At 40.3% G+C, this 21,376-nt stretch overlaps 1 protein-coding gene and 1 long non-coding RNA gene across 8 annotated transcripts in view; one reads left to right on the forward strand and one right to left on the reverse strand.

Annotated features, from left to right (window-relative positions):
- LOC121890729 overlaps window positions 1-21,376 on the forward strand; it is an 85,481-nt gene that overhangs the window by 49,515 nt on the left and 14,590 nt on the right. The window contains exons 3-6 of one of the 6 annotated variants that reach the window (XR_006093899.1): window positions 5,331-5,407; window positions 6,819-6,909; window positions 10,878-10,999; window positions 11,719-12,325. This is a non-coding gene — a long non-coding RNA (uncharacterized LOC121890729). Of the gene's footprint in view, window positions 1-5,330; window positions 5,408-6,818; window positions 6,910-10,877; window positions 11,000-11,718; window positions 12,326-13,422; window positions 13,502-21,376 lie in introns of those variants that run through there. The other 5 variants (XR_006093900.1, XR_006093898.1, XR_006093901.1 and 2 more) reach the window with 5 other exon arrangements.
- The window catches only part of sfmbt2 (Scm like with four mbt domains 2), a 54,627-nt gene that overhangs the window by 1,081 nt on the left and 32,170 nt on the right, over window positions 1-21,376 (reverse strand). For both annotated transcript variants that reach the window (XM_042403231.1, XM_042403230.1), the window contains 15 exons: window positions 18,736-18,824; window positions 15,687-15,936; window positions 14,450-14,547; window positions 13,445-13,546; window positions 12,341-12,571; window positions 11,133-11,259; window positions 10,876-10,989; window positions 10,746-10,788; window positions 9,022-9,089; window positions 5,336-5,475; window positions 4,720-4,829; window positions 2,964-3,139; window positions 2,635-2,804; window positions 1,178-1,453; window positions 177-299 (listed from right to left, as the gene is read on the reverse strand). In XM_042403231.1, coding sequence (XP_042259165.1) covers window positions 177-299; window positions 1,178-1,453; window positions 2,635-2,804; window positions 2,964-3,139; window positions 4,720-4,829; window positions 5,336-5,475; window positions 9,022-9,089; window positions 10,746-10,788; window positions 10,876-10,989; window positions 11,133-11,259; window positions 12,341-12,571; window positions 13,445-13,546; window positions 14,450-14,547; window positions 15,687-15,936; window positions 18,736-18,824 — 2,117 coding nt within the window. The remainder of the gene's footprint in view (window positions 1-176; window positions 300-1,177; window positions 1,454-2,634; window positions 2,805-2,963; window positions 3,140-4,719; window positions 4,830-5,335; window positions 5,476-9,021; window positions 9,090-10,745; window positions 10,789-10,875; window positions 10,990-11,132; window positions 11,260-12,340; window positions 12,572-13,444; window positions 13,547-14,449; window positions 14,548-15,686; window positions 15,937-18,735; window positions 18,825-21,376) is intronic.

Raw genomic sequence — 21,376 nt, forward strand, 5'->3', positions numbered from 1 at the left:
ACAAGACAAATATTAGCTCAGTGTTGTAACGAGTTAAACGATTCAAGAGAGTAAAATAAATAAAAAGGTGCAGAGAAACTGCCAGTTCACCACTTTCTTACTTAAAAAGATGAAAATATAAACATGGAAATAAATTGCTCCTTTTTTGGGGGGGGTGCAGCTTTGTGTTTGTTTACCTGCTCCTGGAAGATGTTGGCCAGGGACGCACAGTCAGTAGAGTTGATAAACTGGACGACTTCATCTACGCTCCACTCTAGAGGGTTTCTGTCCAGAACCAGTTGACCCTCCTCCTCCTCCACCTGACAACCACACAAAAGACCCCACTAAGTTAATGAATAATAACTCAGTAGCAGTTGATAATCAGAGCCTCCTCCTTCATACATCACTTAGCTGATTCATGCTGGTACAGGAGCTGCAGTACATTCATCCTCTATCAAGTTAACCTGGTGTTCCTGTTGATGCTCGTAGTGTATTAATCTATTCACAGGTCAGTTGTACATTACCAGACTCACTCACATGTGTGCAAAGTCAAAGACCAAAGTTATTGTAGCGTCTATGAAATGTGCTTCTCTCTGTCTTGAGGAGACACTAACACACTTAAATATTGTATGTCCCATTAGGGTTTGTGTCTATGTTGTGTTTTTCTCTGGTGGAAAAACACAGGGTGCTTGGAGCGCATGTGTTTTGTTTCTATGACAACAACATCTTGACAACATACTACTTCTCTAACCGCTGTTGTATGATAGATTAGCATCGATAGTAGCATTTTTTTAAGGCTACTATCTATTTGTTTGATATTGTTTTTCCACCATCAGCAACAACCGCAGGACGCCCCATCTAATATAATGATGATTGGTTGCCTGAAAAGGAGCGACTCGCCAATTATCTAATCAAATTATCAATATATTCATCAACAGAACATGTTTGTTAACTGGCTACTGTGAGGACTGAACCTCCTCTGTTTTATTTTAACATCATTAATATTATTATTTCTATTACATGGTCATTAATTTTATTTCTCGTGTTTATTAGTCTCAATTTTTTTTACTTTTTACATTTGTTCTGTCTTATTATCAGCCTGTCAATCATCTGTGAAGCACTTTGAATGGCACTAACCTGTGCGAAAAGCGCCGTACAAATAAAGTTTGATTAATTGATGACAGTCCACCTGTCTAACCTGCATGTCTTGTCCTTTGGGCGGCTGGTACTTGTTGTTGTTCTGGTTGTAAGCCGACAGCGAGCGAGTCGACCTCCTGCGGCCCTCGGGAGCCTCCTGGCTGCTCGTGGCGTTGCCGGCGCTGGCGGCCCTGCGGAGCGTAGCGGCACGGCGAGGGCGGCTGCTGGTCACCTCCACCGAGGAGGCGTCGGTGTGGTCCTCGCGCGGCTCTGAGCTGGTGCCTTCGCTGCCCGACTGCAGCGCCATCTCTTCATCCTCCTCTCCCTCGTCACTGTCCTGAAGGAGGAGGAGAAGCTGAGAGTCAGAGAGGTGACGTGCACTCACTTGTTTGTTACTTTAAATCTCGCCATAGGTGGATTTATCATTATTAAAACTCTTCCTGGTGTATAAAGTTGTTCATTCCTTTGCAAGATTCAAGCTGCAAAATATCATCATTCATGCAAACAAGATAAATATAAATACATTTACCTCAAGCGGGACATGAAACATTTTAATCAACTGTTTCTTTTTTTTTTTAATGAAACGTTTGAGTGACATAAATAGTCCAGATGACGGTCAAACCGGACCGCATGACAGGTCTGTCGGCATCATTTTCTCCCCACAGGAGGAGACATTTGAGCTGACCACATGTAGAGGAGGAAGAAGATGCTAGAAAGTGACGTTAGCCGCGATTCTTCAGGGTTTCTAGTTTCCAGAGAGAGCAAAAGATCTGGAGGCGGCAGCAGTTAGATTAGTTTGCTAACGAGGGTTGGATTTCACTAGCCGGGTCCATATTTGGCTCCGGTTCCAAGTTGGTTCATATCCAGATTCGTTAAGATCTGAGTCTAAAGGATCTCCTGAGGAATCTTTTATCTCTGCTGTCTTTTTTTTTATTAGTAAAGAGAAATGTGCAAAATATTTAAACTCACTATAATTTATTTGTCCCTTGAAAGAGAGTTTGAAGCAAGCAAGCATGCAAAAAGAAAATGCATATAAACAATTCATTCACACATAAAAAGATGTGAAAAATACAAGTATGACAATGTTTGAAAGAATTATAATAAATATATATATATAGCATTTGGTTAATCATTAAACTAGATGGCAAATATACCCAGCAGAACTTCTTTTAGTTCTTTGAATGTCAACATTTGAGTTTTAGCTCTTAAATATTAAGTTATTTTTAAACTTTTATTAAAAACTGTTGAAATTGGTTGTGATCAGCATGTAAATTATGAGTGAATAAACATAAAAGCAACACTGAGCTACATTTCCTGCCTTTGAAGCTCCTCTTCTTCCTGTATTTGTCATATTTAGAGACAAGTTTGTTGTTATTTGTGCATTTGATTATGACGGTACCCTTATTATCCGCCTGTTGCGTGAGCAGGAGCGTACAGGACACCCGCTGTCACAATATAAGCAAGACAAAAAAAAAAAAAAAAAAAAAACGGAAGGGAAGAGATGAAGCGTTGTCTAACCTGCGGTGAGCCAGCAGGAGTGTAGTCCACAGCTGACGAGCGCCTTTTCTTCTGCACAAAGATAGCTTTCCTCTTCTTCCTGCGGCGCGTCGGCTTGGCCAGCTCTCCCTCTGCAGTCTCCTCTCCTCCCATTGGCTTGGACAGCTTCCTCTTCTTCCCATAGTAATAGGCTGCAGACGCACAGCAGATGTTGAAAACAATGCACCCAAAACAAAACTTGGCTACTCATCAGAGGCAATTATACACTCTGCCGCGTCACAGGCTTTGATTTGGAGTCTTCTTCATAACTGTGGTGAAAGGAAGTGATGCGTATAATTACAGAGACTCACTGTATTTGGTTTTTGTCTGTACGGAGCAGTTCTCCGGGCACTTGTCGGTAACGAGGACAGGGCTGAAGAGGTTCGGGCAGCACTGAAGCTTCACGCACACCTTACGGCAGAAGTCCGGGATCTGGTCTGCGAGGCGGACTATACGGATGGTTGAACGATAGGTTTTCCCTTTATATCTGTAGGGAAAAGAGGGGAGCAGGGTTGGGGATGGCGTGACATTGTCGGCCTGTTATTATACTTTTTTATTTATGAGAACAATGGATCTGTAATCCATCAAAGCACTCAACAATGAATGATGATTGCACCGTACAGTAATGATGTGAAAGTGGGGCTGTTTTTGTGAGATCGCCTGGTTGATGAGGGCGAGCCAGGAGAGCGGAGAGTGTGACGCAGGGTCAATTCTGCAATCTCCTCTCTTAATAGCGAAGGTTAGGAAAGGTGAGCACTGCACAACTGTTCTCATGTGTTGCTTTTCAACTTTTGCACACCGCAGTTCATGTTTGTGTGCTTTTGTTTTAACGACGCAATATAGCGATACCTTTAGAAATTTAGATTCTGTTGGATAAAAGGGTCCACACATTCCTAATAAATTCCCTGTGAAGCTTCCTGGAAAGAAGTGAATCTTGACACTAGTTATATGTAAAATAAAGTCTTTTTCTAGTCAGTGAACAGCAGGTTCAAGCAAACAGTTCAACATATGTGAAGACTTAAGTTTCATATAATAAATGAACGATGAATAAATGTTAATTTGGGTTTAAATGGACATTAGCAACAGCTTATAAACTCTACAAAACTTAAGGAAAAACAAACGGTGCCTGTAATGAATACCAAGTTCTTTCCAGGAAACATTGGAAGAAATTATTATAGGAAAAATATGAATTCAGATAATAATAGACCCCATAAAAAAAAAGGCTTATTACAGTTCTTATCACAGACATATGCAGGTTAAATATTTGCTGTAGGCTATAAAGGAAATTCCTCATCATGACAAAACTTACAAATATTGATAAAAATGGTTAAATCTGGTTATATTTCTTCCTTCAGTACCTTTTTAGAAAACCATAACAATATGAGGACAAAACCAACATTAATGAAAGTGATTCATCTCCTAAATTAGACTTGGATCACATCACGGTGATAATGACAGACAGCTTTTACTTTCCACAGTGTTCACACCAGAGGCTTTTTTGGCAAATAAGAGCCCCCAGAAAATTAAAAGTAACCCCTTTGTCAAGTTGTCAAAACATTCATGCATGAATGTGATCGCTGTGCTCCGTCGGCCGCTGCAGGTAAACCACAAGAACTTATGACTGGCCGATTCTTTCTCGTTTAAGCCAGAAAAATGGGCGAGTTTTTGATTAGAAAACACTGAGTGTGCAGCCTGAAGCTGTGGAATAATTTGGCTCCGTGCAGCCAGCAGCAGAAGAAAATGCAGACCTCACACAAACCACTGCAGCAACAACAAAAAAAAAATAACATAGAGGGGTGCAAGATGGACTCTCAGGGACAGAGAGGGGGGGAAAAAAAAAACCCAGCAGGCTCTTCTGCAAGGCCTGATACTGATTTCTAACTGTGGGACAGATGTAAGGGTTTATTATGATTTATAATATGTTAGGCATGAAAGCCAATAGAGAATCAAATTTATGGTTTAATAATTATAGAAATGTGTCTCAGAACCAGAAAATGAGCAAATCAAAAAGGGGGAAGAATCTGTTCCACTGCATGTTTTTTTTTTTTGTATTTTTGGTCTCCTCACTTGGCTTTGAGGGTCTCCTCTTGGCAGTCCCAGCTCTGATCCTCCAGCTCCTGCAGCTCCTTCAGGACTCGTCCAGGCTTGTAGGCGGCGTTTATCAGCATGCTCAAGAGCTGGAGGCGAAAGCAACGCTTAAGATTAAAAAAAATAATAAAATAAATGGAACAATTCACCAGAAGAATCACAGTAACTGTAGAAAAACCGAAGGAGCAACAAAAACTGAAAGGACAAACGCAGAGATCACGCTAGAAACTGCATGTTCACACACACACACACACACACACACGGCGCGTAGATACGTGCACGCACAAACACACACGCACACAAACAGTCTCTAGAGAAATTAAGAGGCTGTTTTTCTGAGCGGCAGCGACGGTGTGTATGTGTAAACACACTTGACTGACAGCTCCTCACATTGAAATGAAGGCACTGCTGGGAAACTGCAGGTGGTTAACAAGACATCGCTGTCTCGCCCTCCATCTTTCACCTCCTCCCTCTCTCAATCTCTGCCGACCCTCCTCTCCCTTTGAAAGTGTGTAACTCTTTGATTAAACCTGCTACTCTTCATCTCTCCCCCCCCACTTCCCTCCCTCACCACCTCCCTCTGACATCAGCCCACCTCTTTGAGGACCAGCGTGCATTTTCCTGGTCCGACGGCCTGCGGCAGCTCCGCGATGCGTCCCTTGTTGAGGTAGGGGCCTGAGAAACAGCGGTGGTTGACATAAATCTTGGAGCAGCAGTATCTTCCGTTGGCTGTGCCTGACGGAGGAAAGGTCAAACGCAGAAATGTTAAGCAGCGCATAAATAGAAGTATGATGATGAGAGTTTGCACACATTAAAGTTAAGCCAATAAAATCAGATATGAATCTCTCATAAGAAGGTTTTTTGGGGGGTTTTTTAACAACTCATGCAACAAAAACAACAAGCATATCCTGAATGCCTGCTGGGAAATTAATCATCACCGCATTGAGTCATGGCAACAAAAACACACATGAACATGGACTGAGAGGTAAAGGGTCAAAGATCTGATGATAAAAGTGAAAAAAACTGCACTTTTTAGTTCTTATTTAAGATTTATTTATTCAATTGCAATAATAAAAATGGCAGAACACGACTGGATGAATGAATGACGGAAACAACAGGCTGTATAGAGAAAGTAAAAAGTAAAAGTTAAGGCTTTATCCCACTTTACCACAAAGGTTTAAGCAGCTTCTGGTCTCAGTGATCGGTGCAGAATCAAACCACACGACCACAACAAAACACAGAAGCACACCGGACGCAGGTTCAAATACACCCAGAAACATTAACAGTGAGATTTCTTAGAGGGATTAACTCCATGAAAAAACTGAGAAATTAAAAAAATCTCATATTTAAACTGTCAAACCATCATTTGTTCCTTCTGTCATATGAAACTTAATCGAGATAACTGGTTTTAAATTTGTGTGATAGACGTAAAAACTTCTGATGCAACAATTTCACCAGTAAATTTTCTCTGATTTTCATGCAGTTTATTTGTAATTAATAAAGATTCTATGTTAAATTAACTGGGAGCCAATGTGATGTTGTCCTTCAATACGCTGCTTTGATGCAGTTTGATCGATACTGAATTTATTGAAGGTTCATTATTGACCTTTGAAACAGGAGTTTTAAGAAGAAAAAAGCATACAGTTTATTTAAGCTACATCTCGTGGCCTTCGTCAGTGAATGGTGGGACATCAGTATAAAATTTACTTCATTTGTAATTTCCATCATGCTGAAAAAGCTGAAAAAGCTGAAAAATGTGTCTGAAAGCTCCAGAAAACTTGACTTCAGTGTTTTTTCTGGCATATTTATTGTATGATTGGCCACAGAGCATGTTTTTTTTTAAAAGTCTCTCACCAGACTTTTAATGCCTAACATTTCTTATTTTACTGCCTAAAAAGCTGAATGTTTGTTTTTCTAGTATTGTAATTTCTAAGTCCATTTATTTTCTCTGTTAACTTTCAGCCTTTTACCATGTAGGTGAAAGCAGAGTCAAACTGGGTTACGAGTACGTCCTGTTCATGTGACCTCCCCTCCCTCCCCCTCCCCTCCTCTCTCTGACATGAACCGAGGGTCTGCAGAACGATGCAGCATGCTGCACTCCGCCCTTCCTCCAGCCCCTGACTACCGCCGGCACCTGGAACCACACCGCCAGGGGTGAATAGTAATTAGGTGAGGTGATGAATATGCATGAGCGAGTGGGTGTTTTTTAGACGGGGAACTTGGAAAAGAGGGCAAAGGGTTTCATGGAAACTACTCTCCCCCCCCCTCCACCCCCCCCTTGCTCTCTTTGTGCCTGAACATACATGTTGTTTACATGCAGATTCACCCAAAACAAAACATTGTAGAGACAATAAGGGGAGGATGTGTGTGGTTTAGTAAAATGTACAGTTGAGTTGTGAGGTCACTGATCATTTATTGATTTATCTCTATTAAGTATTAGTTTGGCTGCCAAAATGCATCCAAGTATCCCTCCAAGTACTTATTTGGGCCTTGTTTTCTACATTTTGGCTTTAATCCCATCTGTTATAATATTTTACATTTATTAAAATCCTGGTTTGCAGCAGCACTGGTTGCTTTACAGCTCATTCTACTGGGCAGAACAGACCAGAACCCCAAGTAAACCCACTTATTTCAGGCTTTTGGAAGTGAAAACAAATAAAAACACACTTGAAATCTCTGCAATATGTATAAAACTGCACAGAAAGCACAACAAATGTCAATATTCATATTAATTTTCAGCACCACATAAAATAAATCCAATTATTCCAAATAAACGGTTTAGATCCTACGTTTTCTGCTTGTGTTGGAAAGCCGTGTCTTTGGTAAAATAAGTCGACTTGTTATGTTAAAACTATAAAAGATAAGACCCGAGTTGTAGAACAATGAAAGTTTCCTTTACTGAGAGATTGATCTTAATACCCTTCACCATGGTTTTTAAAAACAGGATGTCATATTTTGTACTCAGTGTTGCTGTTTCTGGGTGTATTTTTCTCGCCTCAGACGGGCCAAACATACTATACTGTAGTAGCTCCGCTGCAGCTACACTAACCTCTCGTCTTTCTAATGCATTTATGATGAGCGAGGCTTTTAAACGATATTCTACAAGCACACAGAGAGAAAAAAATATCTTCACTGAAGAGGAAGTGAGACTTAATGGGCCAAAGTGCAAACGTTAGCCACAAGTTGCATCTTGTCTCAGCTGCTCAATAATCTTTTTATCAAACCAGACACTCACAACAATCTTCTGTCTTCAGTGTCTTCAATTACTTTTTCCTCAAGGGGGATAATTTACTTCCAGTATCACTTTCATCACCTGTATATAAACAACTGTGTTTCTCTTTGGGTTGGGCTCTTAAAATGCCTTTCAGACATGCACCTCATTACACGAATGTGCCCGAATAAGCTCCCGGGTTCACTTTTATGCAAAAAGTTACAACGGTAATCTTAATGAACGCTTGCGTAATACGTCAAAGACGGCACGCAAGTTTGGATTAAATGTCAGATTAACGTAAGGATCACGACGTCACAGGGGTTTAATACTCACAAAGACGGATAATAACACATCTTTTCCAATCTTAAGATCGCTTTGCAACCCTTACGCACACAAAAAAATAACTTCAGTGAACCAGGAAACACTGTGAACGAGCCAATTTCACACCTTTAAGGCAATTATTCGTTTTTTCCCCCCTCGCAGTGTGGAGTATTAGAGGCCAAAAGCAAAACAAACCCTCTTAAAGTCACAATAATAATCAAACCCACCATCTATCCAGTCCCATATCTTCAAATTTCATTCAACTAGAACATGTTTTAGTCCCAATAGGCAGTAAAATACACTCATACAGTCTAATAAATGATGAAACTGATGAGGATCTATTGGGGGGGGGTTTAGTGTGAGAAACAGGGGTGAGTGTCCCTCTTGAAACTTTTTAAAATCCATCAGTTATGCATCAGAAACGTTCTTCTACCTTCATGTCTGCTGATCACACTCCAGATGCCAAATATCACGCCAGCATTGCACATCATTCAGTAAATGTCCTGTCATGTCTGAATCAAGCCGTAACAAACATTTACCTAACTGACACCCACGCCTGAGCGCCAAATAAAACAGTCAACGGAGCCCTTTTCATGTCTGAAAGGAGCTTAAGAGGAAGACGAGGCACTCAGAAATCACAAACTGTGCAGGAGAATCTGAAGAGCCCGGGTCCCCCCCCCCCCCCATCATACCTCCTCATTAGCATTAATTACTGGAGATAAATCATGTGTAACGTGGCTTCTGATTACCTGGATCCATGGCGACGGGCTGGCAGTGGCTGACGGGAGCCGTCTCTAGCGGCTGGGACGGAGCCAACCTGCAGGGGGGGGGGGGGGGGGGGGAGAAAGAGAGGCAATCAATCCTGTCAAAGTAATCAATAAAATTATCCAGCTGATCTAATCCAACGGGGAAACAAAAACCAAATGATCGCTCATTCGACTGATCAATCGACAAAACGGCTACTACGGTTTCCGACAGATTTAGAAGCAGGTGAAGCGGCGGCGGGGAGGAAAGGGAGGGGGGGGGGGCGGGGGGGGGGGGGGTGGCGGGAAAGTATTGATGAAAGGATTCCCCCGAAGGTGAGAAATGGAATTAGTGGTTAGATGAGAGAGCTGACAAAGTGCTGCTGAAGACCTCATATTTCTCCCGCCTCTCCGACCGCCATTCCCCCCCCCCCCCCTTCCTCGTACTCCCGGGGCTGCGTTCGCCAGCCAACGGTGTAACATGTCATTTGTCAACAAAATCAATCAGCGCCCCGGGAAAAGCAATTTCTGCTCTAAAAAAGCCACTGTTTCAATTAATGGCTTCGGCGTGACAGAGAGGAAGAAGAAAAAAACCCCTCGAGGGTTTTTCTGAAGAAACCTTTTTTTTATTTTTGGCTCACAGGTGGAAGATAGAAAAAAAAAAAAAAACAGAGAGTCGTGAATGAAACAATTTTTTTCTGACCGTGCTGAAGTGAAACAGACGACGGGTGCGGTCGGGTTAGAGTGATACATCGGTTTATAGAAACATGTGAGTTTCATTTTCCATTTAACACGTCAGACGGTTGTTTTTAAAAGAGTGTTAAATGTTCATACATAAGGAGAGAAAAACACAATTAAAAATCCACCAAAGATTCATTGAAGTTGTGCTCTAAATGATGAAAAAAAACTGCAGAAATAAAGTGTCTTTAGATGGGATCTTTAATTAATTGGGAAATTTCTCACATTCTGGGGGACAAGTTAATAAAAAGTAATAAAATCTGGAGACATCTTTGGCAACTAGTGATGGGCGAACCCTTTGTCCTAAAAATTACATCCACTTAGAACTTAGAGGCTTCAGAAAACAAGTTTTATAGGAGGCGTAATAATGATAAAAGTAACTTAATGTGTAAACTTCTTGTCATTTGTTTGTTTACATTATCTGTAGCATTTCTAGCGCATACCATCCCGGGTTTGTTTGTGTTCAGCGTTGTGTTTTTGTTCGTTGCATCAACATTTTCTGGTTTCTGGGGAGTTCTTGGTGATTAAGTGAGAGCAGAAAAGGAAAAGAGACAAACGGCCGTGTGTAGCTGTGTGCCTTCAGGCTGGTTGGGATAAACGAAGACATTTGAGGACATCAGTTTGGGCTTTTTTTCCACCATTTTCTGACATTTCTATGGACCAAAAACTAATGTCAAATTAACCGATGACTAATATAAATGTTAGTCGCATCCTTACTCTAGTGGTTGTGAAAGACATAACACATGATTCACATTATTTGGGGGAAAACATCTGCATTCGTTATGTTTCTCCGCTCATTTATTCAGATTTTCTTTAATCTCTCGTGTGTCTGTGCAGCATATTGTGTGGCTGAAGCTGATGACAATGACGCTAACTCGAAAAAGGAGCGGATTTCAGCTCTCTCAGCGTTTAATAGTGGCAGCTTCGGCTTCAAAACATATCTGCATAAAGCTTTAAAAAGTTTTGATAGATGAATATTTTGTTGTTCTTACTGTTTCTCCGGTTGGACCACTGCTATCTTCTTCTGCTTCTGGCCTGTGGAAAAGAAAGAGTTTGCATCAAACTGTCACACTCAGGGAAATATATGTGTGTGTGTGTGTGTGTGTGTGTGTGTGTACATACAGACAGGTTTGAGTGGAGGGGTCAGAGGGTAACCGTTGGCCTCGCACCAGCCGACAGGAAAGATGTCCATGGACTCGACGTCCACGATACGCTCTGACAGGGGCTTCGCCACACCTGGAGACAGGTAGACAGCCGACACACACACACACACACAGGTTTTTACATTCACTCAGAGCCACAGCAGGAGTCCTCTGACACTTAATCCTTCTTACACACACACACACACCAACACACACACATACACACACACGTCTTACCTTCCAGTCGGAGCCACAGCAGGCATCCTCTGACCTGTGTGATCTGAGCCACACACACCTCCGCTGGCTGGTGAGGGTTCACCGCCTCCAGCCACATGTCCTTGGCAAAGCCTCTGTTCTGCCATGTCTGCACGCACGCATGCACACACACACACACACACATACGCACAGAAGGAGAAAGACAGAGGAGAAAGAGAGAGAGAGTTTATTTTACATTTAGGACAATGATTTAACCTGAGATAACCCTAAAGCGAGGCTTCGATTACAAGATATTCACACCGACTTAACCCTGATTTTCCTCTTAAAAAGGCCTGTAAACAGGTGTCAGACTGTACAATACCATTGTGACGTAGCATACAATGTAAATGCAAGCAGAAACACCTCATGTTTTGTTGTTTTTTAACCTTACAGTATTTAAAAAATGGCACTTAATGGTAGTTTCAAACTTGAGTGAGTGAAGGAGGACAATATTCGAGATATTAGAGAGACTTTTAACCAAAGTCCCCGGTAGGATCGGAGAGTAGAAGCTATATAACTTCATGATTTCAGAGATGCTACATGACTTTTCCTCCATTTTTCTCTACAGTGAAATTATCGCCACTGTCTCGTCAAGGCTAGAATCTCATTAAGGAAGTCTGCTTATGTGAGGGAAAAGTTTTAACTCGGTGGAACTTTGGCTTCAAAACCTGGTGGAAAACCAGCGTAGTGTTCACTGTTATGGCTTCTGCAGCTGCCTGAGAATCCGCAGCCACCACTCTCTCTCCACTGGAAATAATGGTTTTCGTCTGCACTGTATTGAACTTTTGGTGATGTGTTGGCCGACGTATACTACATCATTTTAATGATATATTTTGATTAATTGGTTTGTAGGGAAGCTGTCTCTGGTTGCCAGATCTCTAAAGTGGCCATCAGCGGACGTGTATCATAGTGTGATGTAGGACTGTTGTTCACAGCTCAAAATAGCACAGTGTATAGGCGCCGTAAGAAAATCAGAGCAGGGTTCTGTTTCAGTTCATGGATCGGTATTGATGTTCTGCACACAATATCTGGTTTCCAAAATAGATTTTCACCCACTGAACTGCTCCCAGAAATGATCAGGCTCAGTCTGATAATGTAAAAACTGGTATTTCTACTGAGCATCAGAAAGGACAAATGCTTTAAAAGTAGGACTGTCCCGGTTTTAAAGGGGGTGTTCAGTTCGTTCTTACATCAGGGAAGCAGGCGTCGGGGGCCGCTTCAGTCCCGCTGTGCTTCAGGTAGTCAGCCCAGTCGAAGTCCTGGCCCTCGTAGCCTCGGGGCCGCTCCAGGCCAGCGCCGTTTTTCAGACACCACTGGACGGGCAGGATGCCTGGCGAGTTGGTGTGGCAGACCACAAACCGCGGCTTAACGTCAACAGAGAGGTCATCCAGCGTGACCTGGAAATAGATCTCATTGTAGACCTGAAGAGAAGAGCAAAGAAAATTATCCCTGATCATCATTGTAATAAAACATTTTGATCTCAGGAGTGCACTATGAATCTGATCGTTTTTATTCTTCTTCATCTTCTTTTTATGGTTATGTATGGAAGCAAAAAAGGGCCAAAATTAATTTTAAATGGAGAGAATATTTCATAGTGAGTTTATAGCATATAAGTATTTAACTTGCCTCCAGATGTGTTCTTTAATTTAAAAACTTGATTGTAAAATTTTAATGTAAAATTTTTTTGGTAGTATTTTTGGAAGAATCAACACATGTAAATATACTCTTCTTTATTTTGGTATAGCCACCATATCACCCCTAAAAATCCCTATTTCTGTTTAGAAAATCACAATCACAATTAGCTGCAAGAAAAAAAAGGGGGATTTAAGGGTGCTATTGTATCCTTAAACTAGTGAATACTGGTACAAAATGTTTTCTACTGGAAGCTCATTACTCATAAAACAGTATTTGATGTCATGTCACATTAAGCGCATGTTCATTTGTATTTATTATGAAGCACAAACAACTCTTAAATATTTCAGTCAGCATGTAAAGCTACAAGCTAGATGTAGTTTTGTTTATAAAAAAAGGGAAAATTCCACATTTTACAGTAGGAAATACTGTGAGTTGAAGCATTACTGGGATACCGATGAGATAAAATACCCAAGAATTCCCTAAAGAGTCTTTATTAAGGTGGAATTTCAGTAGAATCCACAAACTTGAGGAACAAGGCCGCCTCCTTGGCAAACATGGTTAAAAATCTACTGTCACATTAATAAAGTCAGCTGAAGAAAACTCAAGGGAGGAGTCTGCTTGATAGTTTTTTTTTCAGATGAGACTTCAGTCCGACTCACCTTGGTGACAGAAACGGGGCAGATCTGAAGCTGCTCCCACGGAGAAACCATCTCCAGCTTCATCCCCGTCTTGAAGGAGTGCTTGGGCAGGTCTACGTGGTCCTGACACAGTAAAGTCAAGACTTTTTTAGACAAATTGTGCTCCATTTTTGTTAATGCACACACATGCATGAAGACAATGTAGGTCATGCAAACCCTGCTGGGTGGGCATGTAATGAATGAAAGCACCTCGATGAGGCAAAGTGTTGTTCCCAGTTCAGTGATATCTCAGGCCGGTGCTGATCGTTAGGAAGAAACACACACGCAGACACCAAAATAGATGCTAGTTTTTCCTTTTTTCTGTAATTTGTTTGTTTTTTCAGCTCATCCACTCATGCCAAGTGCCTGGTTCTTTATATATTCATGCTAAACTATCTGGAAATCAGAGGTTTTTGTTTTGTTTTAAGAAAGAAAGACCTCCTGCACCAGACACCAAGTGTTACCATAAGGGCTGCACATTTAGGAAGTTAATAAAAATCATAATCCTCTCACTCTGAGTTATGATTTGCTCTCATGAATCTTCAACTTCTTTTGCCTTTAAGAGTTTGCCAGGTTTTGTGATGCACTGTATAAGTTTTCTTTTATGGATTTATAGAGATATTCACCTAATTTTTGTGGTCTTTACAAATCGACATACAGTATGTAGAGAATAAAGTTTCCAATAATGAATAAACATTTCATTAATATTTACTTGGGTTTAAATTGGCCTTTTCTTTATTATTATTCCTATTTCCTTATAATTGGTACCAAATTACTTACATCTTTCCAGGAAATTATTAGGAAATTATCATTTGTTCTCTGAGTTTTATATCATCAATCAATCAAAGACAATAGAGGTAATAGCAGTTTAAAAAAAACCAGCTCATCTCGCCCTGGTAATCCTGCAGTCTGGCTGTGTGCCAGCACTGCACACAATCACACAAACACACTGTGTGGAGAGCAGAGATGTGTGTATGCGAGTCTCACCTTGAACACCTCGAGCGGCAGAGGACTCCTCTGTCCGTCGAGTCGAGCGTCCTCCAGAGCCTGCTGCCAGTCGGAGGCGCTCTTCAGAGACTTGAGCTCTGAGGATTAAAGACATAAGATACACGAGTTAGATTCTCATGAGCCAAAGTCTCTGTGCAACACCTGAAGAGTCGTAAACCGGCTTGATTTTATTAACTCGTTATTAACTCGATTATTAACTCAATTAACATGATGGAAATACTCTTTAGCATCTTCTGTAAAAGCAAATCAAATTCAAAACCTTCTTCAGCTGTTACAGGTGAAGAAAAAGACTTTTAGTGACTGAAAACCACTAAATTTCCACTTAAATCTCTTGAAATGTACAAAAAAAGAATCATTTGACAACATTCAAAGCTGCAACTAGCGATTATTTTCATTATAGATTAATTGCCTCTTATTTTCTCCATTAAAGCTTTGGTAGGTTATGTATTATAGAAGCATTTATTGTTGTATTTGTTGAAATTCTCTGTACATCCCGACAGCAATCAATATATTAAATGTTCTGACAATACAAAAGAAAAAAATTCCAGTTTCTGTGGCTGACGCAGGCCATTAATGACTTAATAACACTTCCTGCTCACGGATAGGAAGTGACGGGACTGCATGAATTGCAAAAGAAGAGAATTTTTTTGTTTGTTTTGCAGAACACTACCTACCCCAGCTTCAACCGATTCTATAAAATGTCAGAAAATACTAAAAAACAACAATTTTTTTTTGGATTAATCAACTAATCGTTGCAGCTTGAATATATTTTCTGCTGTTCAGCTTTATGCTAACATGGTGTTAAAACATCCAAACCCAACATGCATTGTTTATTTATATGACTGCACTGTTGCATCATGTCATGTGCATCATGTTTTGCACATAATCTTCCAAAATTCAGCCTGACATGTTTGCAGTATTTGGAAACGTTGTGCAGTCGTCCCTCACTGAGCCTGAATATCATTAGATTCACAGTCTGTCTCATATTATTGACTTTCTGCATCTTCAGCATGAAATTATTGGCATCAGATTTCGAAAAACTGCAGTCCTTAGACACTTTAAACACAAACACACACACACACATTACTCATTAAGTATCATTAAGCTTCACATATACACTGTAATTAAATTGTAGGAAAATCAAAGTTCCTTCCTGTCACCACGGCAGTTTCAGGCGGATGGTAAATGAGAAGGTGCGAGCAGATTAGATTATCACCTGTGGGCGGCTCTAAGGCGAAACTGTTCTCCAGAGCCCATCCGAGGGGGCGGAGCCTAACATCCAGGTAGAACAGCCAGGTGTCCTGAGCCCGGTGGTCGTCTGAGAGACCGGCGTAGCGTAGACGGAGCCTCCCTCCGACGTTCTGGACGACGCGGACGGGCCAGTAAAGGAAAGGATCCGAGACGTCCTGAAGCTCCAAAATAGAGCCGTCGACGATCAGATCCACCGTGTTCTTACCTCGCAGAGGCTGAGAGAGACAGACAGAGAGTTTTTACTTTATTCAAGAATCTCTAAGACACAGGACAGCTCTAAAGGCAAAGTCACTGGTTTATTGGTTGAGTTAAGATCAAATTAACTAAAATTATCAAAAGAATGTGAAGAAATAACAGTTTTGACATCATTTCAAAGACCGATATGTATTATGTTGCAAAGATCTCTACTGTAGTTAGCATGCTAACCAGCTAGCTCTGGCCCCGTCCTGTCTCATAATATCACTTTGTACCTCAGGGGCTGCAGTGAATCACTGTTCTTACACGCTGAATCTTTAAAGGACGGGTTCACAATTTCTCAAGTCTGCCCAAAAAAGACTCAAATGAACATTGAAACAGGTTTTTCTTCCTCCTTCTGTGCAAAAATGTTTATCTGAAGCTAATATGAAGCTTCAGTCGTCCAGATTTGTGTGTGAGTGAGTATTTTTAGTGCCAAAGTCCCTCTTTTTGTTACTATAATTCCACCGCTGCTAAACAGGGAAACACAAAGAGGGAATTTGATGCTAAAAAGACTGTAAATGTGTCAGATATCCATTTGATATGACTAACTAAATTTTTAAATACATTTTTGCACAGAAGGAGGAGTGTGGGTTTTGTCTCCATCATTTACACTGTAAGTGCATTATGAAGGGATCTTCTAATGGTCAGCATGAACAGGAGGAACGATTACAGCAAGAAAAACATGTTTCAATGTTCATTTGGGCTCCTTTAACCCTGCACCTCTAGTGAAAGTCAGTGAAAAAAGGTGAGAAGTAACAAACTAGGAAGTTGATATCTTATTTATGTTATGGTTTGAATTAAAAAAAAAGGTATCAGCCACGCTTTTTCTCCTAGTTCCACCCAGAGGTACTATCTGATCTACAGGTATCAAGGCAGGATAGTTAATTAGCCTCCTCACCTGAACCTCATGAGCCCAAAAATGGACATTTATGGGTTTTTTTTTAGTAATAATTGGCAGAGAAATCTCAAAAGAAGCCGATGCAGAAAATACTTAAATTTAAACAGACAGTGTTTCAGTCATCAGACCAATCAGTTCTAATGATGAAAGAAACTTTCAAGTTAAACTTCCATATCACCCATACGTCTCCAGGTGATGATATATGTGTTACTTAGTGGGCCTCCTGTTTAAATAAAATGATCTTATTTAAAGTAGGGATCCACTCAAACACATCCAAATTAAATTAAATCGTTTCCTTCAACAACTGTCAGAAACACACAGAGTAAAGTAGACATTCAGTGATGCTAAAAAGGAAGTGATGTGAAAAAGAGGAACTGTAACAAAGGTCATTACATACCTGCCACCCATACTCTATATTAAAATCAACTCCTACAGGCTTTGCAAAAAGCATGACCACCGTCCTGGTGACTAGCAGATATAAATGGAAACTGTTCAGTCCCACTCTGCTTAAATTTGCAAGTGCATTTGGATTTTTTTTTTTTTTCTGCACAGAGAGCAGCTGCACACACAAGTCGTCCGTTGAATCAGGTTGTGGGTTGCCAGGTTGTGATGACAGATTGGTTGAAATTGTGTGCAGTGTTTGGACGTGTTTCATAGACGATCTGACAACGTGGGCAACGTCAGACAAACATACAAAACTTACTCATCCCTCGATTATTCATCATAAAGTTTGAGGGACGTGCAAATTATGGGAAACAACACGACAGGAAGGCGATGGCCATGAAATACAAGAGAAACCCGGGAAAAAAACTGGAGTGTTGTCTCCGGAGAGACGCAGTTACGACGTGAGAAACTCCAGATAGAAATGTATCAGCAAATGTATCAGGACAACAGAAACTTCCTCTCTACTTTCAACTATTTTAAACAATAAATACTTGTACGTGACACACACGCACACACACGCACAAGCTATTAGATTTCAGTGAGAAGATAAACAGACACAGACACAAAGTAGTTCCTTTGATATCTGATATGGGCCTCGCTGGCTTCCTTATGACTTGCATAACTACATTTTCTCATTTTTTACGCAACTACAGGCGCTGATGTGTTTTTCAGAAAAGTCTCTCGCCAAAAAAATGAATAAACGGGGCTGATGATCTCAATCGTTGAGGATAAAAATAAAGTTTTAGCCCCCGTTGAAAACAAGAGCAGGTGATGTGAGCTGGAGAAGAACAGCTCATGATGTGAATTTAAGTTCTCAAATAATGTTGCTTTTAATTTGACAAGGTTACATTATTGATTTCTAGTTGACATTGTGGGTGTATGTGATGTGCTGTTGTTTGTAGCTTTGTATTATGAGCCCTGTGTGTTTTTTTTGCTTTGTACTGTTTGTTATTGTGCTTTTATATGTTTTATTTGTAAGGGACTGCAGATGAAAACTACCTTTTTAAAGCTAACTCTTGGTGCAGTACATCAAATGTTAACATTTATGTTTAAAACTGCACATTATCCCAATAAATACAATACAATAGGATTACAAAGTGATTGCACAATTCTCCAAATCAATAAAGCTGCTACTAGTTTGATCTGTGCAAGTGTTTTGTCATCCTTTTTTATTATTACAGAACTACTGCTACTAAAAAGTCTACATGTATTAATTAACTGCAACAACTTTCACTTTTTTCAAATAAGAAACTGCAAATTCCCACGTTTTTCTTTGCAGTGAACTAAAAACAAAATATATTCTCCTCCTTAGTTGCAGCCCTAAGTTGCTTTTATTCAAAATGAGGCTGTTTGTCTTTATTCTTTCTTCCTTTATAGCATCATATTTAGCTTCCGGGGAATTGTTTCTGAACCGCAGAACATATGATTCGCTCACCCCCTCCAGCAGGTTGGCCGGTGCCGTCCTGGAGCCGGTCAAGTCCTGAACCAGGAACTCGGTCCAGTCGTTGTATTTCTCCTTGATGGCTGCAAAGAGACAAAAAAAAAAAAAAAAAAACACAACACAGAGACTGAAAAAAACCATGCAGACAATCAAAGTGTTATTTTATGCCACCGCAGTGCGCTGCTAAGTGTAGTCGCCAGAGAACAGCATGCATAAGTAAGTGCATGCATATACTTGCAAAAAACAAACACACAGCTTTTCTACCGCAGATGTGAAATATTTTAAGGACGAGTGTCTCTGAATGGAATCGTTTTTATGCAAAAGAGGAGAGAGGAAAATCCCAGTATTCTGAGATTTCTTTAGGTGACATTATTTCTGTCTGAAGCCTCAATGGTTTCAATCACACTGCAAACCTTAACACTCAAATCTGATTATAGCTGAGATTGTTTTTTTTTTAGGCTTGCATATGCAAAAGAAGAGTAAGAAAAGACATCACATCTGGACGGTTTCTGCGGGAGGAAACACATCAAAATGAAAGACGCTGACAAACGCGGTCTTGATTGGTGTCATTTCCATGTTAATATGCTTAAAAAAACAGCTGCAAATCTGAGCAAACAGAAAACAAAAGACGTGTAGTCGCAGCTTTCTGTGGAGCAGTTGTGACTGTTTCACAATGGTGACGGGAACAGAAACAGGTTTTCATCCAGAAGTTCAGAATATCAAAAGTTTATTTAGTTTTATTAGTAACTTCCTCTGTTAATAAGCGGTTAAAAGTGCATGAATCCAAAATGACTGTCGAGACTGAGGTCAAACTGCCGCAAATTAGATTCATTTCAGGTTTAAGACCACAAAGCAGAGCAAATCAGAACTGAAAACGTCAGATTCAACGTGACATTATGAAACTGATCTGAGGGAAAGAAAGAACGAGAACTTTCCCGCCAGTCTGAACACTAATATTAATGAAAGTCTCAGATGGACAAATAGAGGAATCTGATAAAAAAACACATATGCTATAATACAATCAATCCATGTTCAAGTGTAGTAATATCCTCTGTTCATTTTGAATGTGATTTAATGGGTTGAAATCAGGAACTTCTGCACACCCACACATGTGCTTTCAGTCATTCTGGCTGATTAAACCTCTGCTCAGTTGTTTGATTTAAGCTATAACAGGGATAACTTGAGGTCACCTTAGTCATAGAATCAATAGGAATGATAGCAGTCGTCCCGCCTTAACAGGTGCGACAGGAGATGTGAATTGAACGCAGCTCTCTGTGAGACGTCTCATCAAACACAATAAGGGAAAACACCTGTGTAGGTTTGATGAGGTTTTAGAAATCAAAAAAAAAAACCCCATAATATTGTCAGATTAACCACAACAGTTGCCTGGATGGTTAATAGACTCGTCGTTAGCATTTCCTTCCCATTTTTCTCTCGGCTTTCTGACTTGTCCTCATTGCAGACAACCTTGTTTACTGCGAGCTACAGTGACTACAGCGTCCCTTTTTGCAAGCAGCAGAGTCATTTTTAACTGAGGAGACAACAAATCCGGCTGAAAGCGATCTCCTCTTTTAAAAACAATCTTGAGAGTTGTTTACCCAATAAATAAGAAACCAAACATGTCTATGACGCTAATGGACAGCACTTACATCAGTCGAGACAAATATCTGTCTTTCTCACCAACACACTTTTTGTCATTTGTGAGGACACTGTATTGACTTGAAGGCGTATCCTCACCTCAACTATATCCACTACCTGAGCTACAACGACTAGCTGATTGACAGAAAATGAATCGGCAACTATTTTATTAATTGATTAAATGTTTTGAGTCATTTTTTTAAGAAGACCTGTCCAAATTCTCTGATTCAAGCTTCCTTTATATCAATATTTTCTGAATATCTTTGTGGACTGTTGGTCGGGACAAATGAAGACGTCACCTTTGGCGTTTGGGAAACAGTGATTGACATTTTTCACCATTTTTGGACATTTTATACATCGAACAATAAGTTGGTTAATTGAGAAAAATAATTAACAGATTAATCTTTAGATGCAGCTCTTCACTTGAGTCAGACTTGAGTCACAAAAATGAGGACTTGGTTTGACTTTTACCTCGTAAAATAATACACAAGACACAACAGGCAGGACTTTTATAGCCTCACAGCCTTCGTTTAATGATTCATTATCAGGCCTTTGTACTAAAGGACTTCTGTCATGTAAAAAAAACCCTGTTAACGCAGCTTTGAAAGAAAAAAAACTTTATTCGTCAGCGTCCAGAGTGTAGGGCTGCAACTACCGATTACCTTCATTATCAATTAATCTGCAGATTATTTTCTCGATTCATTGTTTAGTCTATAAAACGCTTCAAAAATAGTGAAAAAAATTGCATTCACAATCTCTTAGCAGTCACGAGAACGTCTTCAATTTGCTTGTTTTGTCCGACTAACAGTCTAAAACCTTCAGTTACTTGATTCACTGTCATATATGACGAAGCAAAAATCAAACTGTCACATTTGAGAAGCTGAAACCAGGAAATATTTGCTTGAAAATTTTATGAAAACCTGCTGATTCATTTTCCGTCTGTCGGCTTATCGATTAATCGTCGCAGCTCTAATCTAAAGACCTCAAAGACTTTCAA

The sequence above is a fragment of the Thunnus maccoyii genome, chromosome 23 (assembly GCF_910596095.1).
Source record: "Thunnus maccoyii chromosome 23, fThuMac1.1, whole genome shotgun sequence".
Classification (NCBI taxonomy): Eukaryota; Metazoa; Chordata; class Actinopteri; order Scombriformes; family Scombridae; genus Thunnus; species Thunnus maccoyii.